Source organism: Pelmatolapia mariae, linkage group LG10_11 (genome assembly GCF_036321145.2).
Source record: "Pelmatolapia mariae isolate MD_Pm_ZW linkage group LG10_11, Pm_UMD_F_2, whole genome shotgun sequence".
In the NCBI taxonomy this organism is placed as follows: Eukaryota; Metazoa; Chordata; class Actinopteri; order Cichliformes; family Cichlidae; genus Pelmatolapia; species Pelmatolapia mariae.
In genome coordinates, this window is record NC_086236.1 from 41,916,279 (window position 1) to 41,923,059 (window position 6,781).

Sequence of the window (6,781 nt, forward strand, 5' to 3'; positions counted from 1 at the left end):
TTTCATAAGTTGAAAATCTACCGAGATTAGTCATATTAATGTTTTTCGTTTATATGTTTATATAGCAGATTTAATTACAACAGCAACGTTGACAAAATACAAAATAACTAGTAAAATAACTTATAATATTAATGTGTTTCATATATGGCAATCAGGCTAATAACTGCAGACTACATGAAGTCTTTGTTTGTTCTGGGTTAAGCCTATAATTTAATTAAACAAGCAGACGTAAACAAGAACTTCTTGTTTGACATTAATGGATTAACAAAGCCCAACGTGTCCGTGTTTGAAGGCCATACGTTGTTTACAGTGAGGAAAAAACAAACCACTGGCCAACTTCATGATCAAGAAAACAAATCCACCGCTATCAACGCTGGGGAATGTATTTTTAGCATATTTTTGGACTGTCGCAGTCGGAGGCGGGAGAACTTCATTTCCCGTCGGTCTTTGCGTACTTAGGGTTACACGCTGCTCTCCACCACGCAGTCAGAGCTGCTGAAACGATAAATGTGGTTCTTGAACGACACATAGCTCGCATGGCCCTCCGGTTTGAGGAGTGCAACACCTAAATTCCAGTAAGTGCAGTCAGTTTTCTGTCCACTCCTTTAGTATTGTTCATTCACTTACTGGTTAGTTATTGCTTGCGTGAGTTAGCAGAGCAACTAGCTAACAGGCTAACGTTAACCGTCAGAAGCCGAAGTTGGCAGCTGTTCAGAGTTTGGCTTTAGCACACGGCTGTCGGTCAGTATCTAAGCTAGACTAGCTGTCTGCTTTAATGAGTCAAGCCTCTTTGCTTCGCCACCCGCTAAAGACCCACGTAGTTATATGGGAACTAAAAGCTGCCCCCTGTTTGTCCTCAGGACATGACTGTCCAATGTCAACCACCCTAAAATAGACCCCTGTGAAAATCTTCCATTACTGTGACTCAACATTTCCGGGTGCAGCTTGTAAAATAAGTCACGAGGAATGTCCGCCGTCGTACGGTCTATTTGGGTGCTTTTATTTTGAGGACCGTTGTTGTGACTTCCCGTCTAATTGCAGTACTTTCACATAGCTTGGGTTTGGCTAACTGTAGGTAGCTCAGCTAAAATGTGCTGTCATACAGCAGTCACTTAGCTCAGTTTCTGTGTTTAGGAAGAACTCCCTGCATGAAGCTCTCACTCACCAGTTTCGCTTTAGGTGGTGAGTTTATGGTTCTGCGGTCATTAAGCAGGGTTTGTTCGGGACCTTTAATGTGTGGCATCCTTGGGGGAAGATAACATTACAGCTAGTGCATGAAGGGACTTAGATCAGGGCTGTTTAGTACACAGCATAGATAACCCAGAGTGCCCAGCACGTTTCAGTGCATTTCAGACTGAAAATGGAGCTGAAATGAGTCACTTTACAAGTAAATACTTTGATAATTTATCAGTCTTTCGCTGAAGGAGTATTTTTAGGCATGTGTTTGGAAAGAAGGGTGTTGGGTTTTGGTTTTTGTTTCTCTTCTTCTTGTTGAATCTTTAGGTTTTGAGTCCTTGATGAACCCAAATAAGCAGCTTAAATTGGCAACGACTGTGGATGAGCATTTCATAGATTAAATGATTATTAGGTTAATTAGATTACAATTTAAAGTGCCTTTCTCTGTCTGATCCTGCAGTCTGTGGTTGAACATCACAGCTGAAAGGAGGAGGGCGAAGAGACGAGGAGGATGATCATGCAGCGCATCCTTACTCATGGGACACTCCGACGGGTGGCGGCGGTGCGCCCACTGCTGCTGGGCATCGCCGTCCCCGAGACCCCAGTAGCATTTTGTTGGCGCGCCCTCCGTCAGTCGCCACCTGTGGGCCAGCGTTGGCTCTCCACTTCGGCCGTCAGCACAGCAGCGCACCAACCAAAACACCAGCCGGCACAGGAGGAGCCACAGTCTGACACCACGACGCCTCAGACACAGGACAACCAGGGAGAAAAAGCAGCTCCTGATACTGCAGAGGTGGACCCTCTTCAGGACAAGTCCATCGGCCTGTTCCAGAGGTTCAAAAAGACCTTTAAACAGTACGGGAAGGTGATGATCCCTGTGCATCTGGTGACTTCCTCTGTTTGGTTTGGAACCTTCTATTACGCTGCTATGAAGTGAGTGGTGCTCTGCTTAAATGACTTTATTTTGATGTTTATGAAGGACTAAATGTTAAATCTAATTCTGATGTGCCATATCGTCAAGAGATTATTATGCTTTTGTTATTGACTCAGCTACTGTTGCAGTGGGGGGTGCTTTGAGTTTTAAATAATGAGGTCAGTGCATTGTGAGAAATCCTGTGAGCTCAAAGCTCAGGCCTCAGACTGCTCTAAACTCTCTGTTAGTTGCACCTGTCACAGGCAGAGCAGTAACAAAGTGCCTAAAGATAAAGTTCCACACTGGTACATTGTTGAGTTTTCTGTTATGTGGAGCCACTGTTTTAATGATCGAATGTTTCATAGGTCAGCGTTAAGTTGTGTAATAAACAAAAAACATTGATATGAATATATGGGGTTTTTTTTGCTTCCTCAGAGGTGTGAATGTAGTGCCATTCCTGGAGATGATTGGTCTACCAGAGTCACTAGTTGGCCTTTTAAGAGACTCATCGAGTGGGTATGCGCTGACTGCATATGCCATGTACAAGGTAAATTAATTCCAGACTACTTTTAAATTGACTCACTGCGGCATACCTGCTTCTTACTTTCAAAGCACTTTATAACCTTGCTCCCCCTTATTTATCTGATCTTCTCCATACGTACTAACCCCCTCGTACACTCCGCTCTTCTTCAGCCTCCCTTATGTTTGTTCCACTTGCTCACCTAACTCAGAGCCTTTAGTTCTTCTGCCCCAAGACTTTGGAATGCATTTCCACCAGATCTCTGAACTACAAACACTCTCTCCACTTTTAAATCGCATGTTAAAACCCATCTATTCAGAATTGCATACCCTTGGCATGCCACCTTTTACAACTTGTAGCCGTTAAACATTCAGAACAGAGCTCAAGTAATCGGGCAACTGTTATGATCGCATTTAACTCATGTAGCTCTCCACTTGTGTTCATTACTTATTTACAGGGTCAGACTAGTTTCTTTATGTGAGCTAGTTTGACCTAGCAAGAAACTAGGTCAAACTCTGTTCCCAGTTAGCTCTGGGAACAGGGCGAATCATGGCGCTAATTTGCCCAGTAATGGTACTGGGAACAAAGGTTTTAAACAAGCATGTTATTATCCCACTCCCACACCAGTTACAACCACTGAACCTGGATCCTTTGTTTGGAGCTGTTCTGTCTCAGTGTACATATGAAAAGCACATACGGTGTATTTAAACTCACTGATGTTTTTTTTGTTTTTTTTCCTCTCCTACAGATCGCAACACCTGCTAGATACACGGTGACTCTGGGCGGCACGTCACTGTCCATTCAGTATCTCCGCAAGCACGGCTACTTATCCACACCGCCACCAGTTAAAGAGTACTTCCAGGACAAAATGGAGGAGACGAAGGAGAAACTGACAGAAAAGATGGAGGAGACAAAGGAGAGATTTTCAGAGAAAATTGAGGAGACAAAAGAACGCTTCAATGAGAAAATGGAAGAAACGAAAGACAAGTTCTCTGAGAAACTGCAGGAGACCAAAGACAGAGTCTCTGAGGGAAAAGCCTTCTTTCGAAAGAAAAACGATTAGAGAATCATGTCTACAGGTGGTGTCTCTGAAAATATGGTCATGTTGTGATCTCAACATGATGTACTGAGTAATGTGGGAATCAAATGGCAGATGGTACCTCTGAGCCTGTTTGGAAGGAGGAGAGAGATGCTGCACTATCCCTGTCCTGAAACCCTCCTCACACCTCTCAGTCATGTTTTCTGTTTAAGTGTCCAGTCGAGTCCCTTTCTGTCTGAACTCTGCCTTCCTGCACTGAAAGTGTAGACTAGACAGCAGCTTAGTGGACTGCTGGCAATGCTACCTTCTGACACTGTCATCTCAGACTGGATTTGCACACACTCAAGTAATCTGCACTCACTCTGTTGGCTGTTTAAAGAGGAGCGCTGTTCTTGTTTCTCTTGTCACACCCATCAATACAGAAAGGGGTGGGGGAGTGAGGGGAGGTCTGGGCTTCAGAGATAGGAACAATGTGTCCGTGTAATAACAGCACCTGGAGAGAGCAGTGCTAATCATTGTAGCTGTTAGGGAATAAAACTTGAAGCTCATGGTTATCTGTGTGTACTAGTCCATTAAAGCCTTTCTCAAGGCTCAGAGTGTCACCTGCTGTCTTTTCTAATGTAATGAGAGATAAAGGAAAGTTTTCTAATGTATTTTCATTTGATAGCCAAAGCTAATGTGTGACAGCGTTTCAGTGTCCGTGTCACTGTTAGGGCAGTAGTGAGTAAATGTGCAGTGCATAAAGCATGTATGAGCTGCACACACAGTGTCACACATGAACTGCAAGAGGGTCTTCATGACTTTTGCACAAAGACAAATCGGTTTTGTCAGGAATTCACACAGATGTCCGCTGTAAACAACAACTGAATAAAAGTCAAGTGCTAACCAAATGATGTTTGAAACTTGAAGTATGGAGTTTGTGTTTTATGTAATGTGACAGTGTGTTCTCTCAGTGCTTTCCCTCACAGTCTAAACACAGGTTAATTAGTGTTAATTAGTCTTTGTATATAACCAGAGCGTGGATGTGGACATAAATAGTTGCTTCTGCAGTGATTTCCAGTTCCGGCATGTTCCATTAATGGATTAGAGGTAAGATGATGGGAAGTCTCTGTACCTAAACTGACTCCATGTCTTACTCACACTCAGGTTTCCCGACTATTATCCTTCTGAGCAAATGTTAATCAGTGTTAGATTTTTTTTTCCCTTCTTTTGTTGTATTTTGATAATCACGTGAGGTGTCATCTGACTTTTCAGGTTTTATAGAGATTGCAGAAGAGATTAAACATAAAATGTCCCGTGATAGGTAGAAGTGCTTGTGTGAATGAGGCATGTTGTGTAGCCAGGACCCTGCAGAAGAGAATGAGTGGATGTAATAGATAATGTAAGCAGGAATAAATAACAGTAGGCTAACAAACAGAAACACGCAACCACACCAAAAACAGAACCTCCCTGGCACTTCCAATAATGGATGATTTTTTGGGCACATTAAGCGTTTTTATATTTCCTTCCTATTTTTGATTAAACATTAGCGCTAACAAACTTTAATCAAAAATAGGAAGGAAATATAAAAACGCTTAATGTGCCAAAAAATCGTCCATTATTGCAGCTCCCAGGGAGGTTCTGTTTTTGGTGTGGTTGCGTGTTTGTCTGTAAACCCGGTAGCTCAAAAGTTTTGAATGAATTCTGATAAAACTTTGTAGTGTTACAGAGGGGGGACCGTGTTAACAATCCGTTAAACTGTGCCGTACATCCAGGGTCTTCAGGGTCAGCAACTTATTGGTCAAAAGCTTGCAAAAAACAAACCTCAAACTATGATTCTTCAAGTGTTGTTTGTATTGTCAGCAAATAGGAAGTACCATATAGAGATTTAAAATATCACGTCACCATGGTCCTCAGCCAGAAAAGAGCGGAGAAGTTTAAGTATCTCTGGGTCTTGTTCAAGAGTGAGGGGAGAAGGGAGCGGGAGATCGACAGACAGATTGGTGCTGCAGCTGCAGTGATGTGGATGCTGTCACGGTCCGTCATGGTGATGTTACATTTGAACTCTGACCTCTCCTTCAAGGTCAACAGATTGATCTCAAGGTCAAGGTGATAATAATGCTTAATAGAGCTATTTAAAATAATTTTTCTTACAGCTATTTTTGTATTGACAGCAAACATGCATATACAGCAGCATGGTGGTGCAGTGGTTAGCACTGTTGCCTCACAGCGAGAGGTCATGGGCTCAAAATGCTCTGTGTGGAGTTAGTATGTTCTCCCTGTGTCTGTGGGTTCTCTCTGGGTACTCTGGCTTCTTCCCACAGTCCAGAGACATCCAGTTAGTGCGGTTAACTGGTGATTCTAAATTGCCCCTGTGACAGCGTATTGACCTGTCCAGAGTGTACTGTACATCCAGCACCCCTGTCAACCTGAACTGGATAAGGGGGCTCATAGGGAATTATATATGTGGATTCTAAATATCAAATGATAGTTTTTGTCCAAATATCATGTCACATTTGACCTCTGACCTTATTTCACATCTGCCTTTCTTTCAAGTTGACCGCAAAATATGTTTTATTTTTTAAAGAAAGTGTGTCAGGAGAAAAAGCATGAGCTTCCTAGATAGTTAGAAAAAATACCGTATGATAAAATCTGCAATAAGCAAAAAACAAAAAGTAAGGAAATGAGTGTTTGATCGATTATTGTAACAATAAATCTCATACCACTGGGCTGGAAAGCCTATTTATTTATTTATTAAACTGTGACATTTGTAAGAAAAATGCAGTTTTGTGTTGAGCTGCAAACTTGCCAAACAGCTTTTCCTGTGGATTTTGACTGTTATGTAAAAAGGTCAAATGATTCATATCCAGTTATTTGCAAATCATACATATTTGTGTGATCAGAGTAGACCTCTCCCATGCTACTCTTATCTGATTTTTACTGAAGTGCAAACTTCTTAAAGTAAATTAAAAAAACACAAAATGTATATATTAAAAATATAATACTGTTCCATTAAAAATAACTACTGCTCAGAGAGTGAGCTGACTTGGTGGAGGATGTGTTCTCAGAGCGCTTCTTCTCTCATTTAGACAGTCAGTGTGACAATTGGGAATATAACGAAGAAATTATGAAACAAAAATGTTTTCTTTGTTGA

At 41.9% G+C, this 6,781-nt stretch overlaps 1 protein-coding gene across 2 annotated transcripts; it reads left to right on the plus strand.

Moving 5' to 3' along the window:
* Positions 1–422: 422 nt before the first annotated feature.
* On the plus strand, positions 423–4,548 carry LOC134636186 (uncharacterized protein C18orf19 homolog A-like). 2 transcript variants are annotated; one of them, XM_063486054.1, is made up of 4 exons: positions 423–575; positions 1,637–2,109; positions 2,525–2,636; positions 3,358–4,548. In XM_063486054.1, the coding sequence occupies exons 2-4, from the start codon at positions 1,688–1,690 to the stop codon at positions 3,670–3,672; spliced, it is 849 nt and encodes a 282-aa protein (XP_063342124.1). In that variant the 5' UTR covers positions 423–575; positions 1,637–1,687; the 3' UTR covers positions 3,673–4,548. The 2 variants fall into 2 exon arrangements, with proteins under 2 accessions (XP_063342124.1, XP_063342125.1); XM_063486055.1 differs by lacking the exon at positions 423–575 and adding an exon at positions 929–1,182.
* Positions 4,549–6,781: the final 2,233 nt, after the last annotated feature.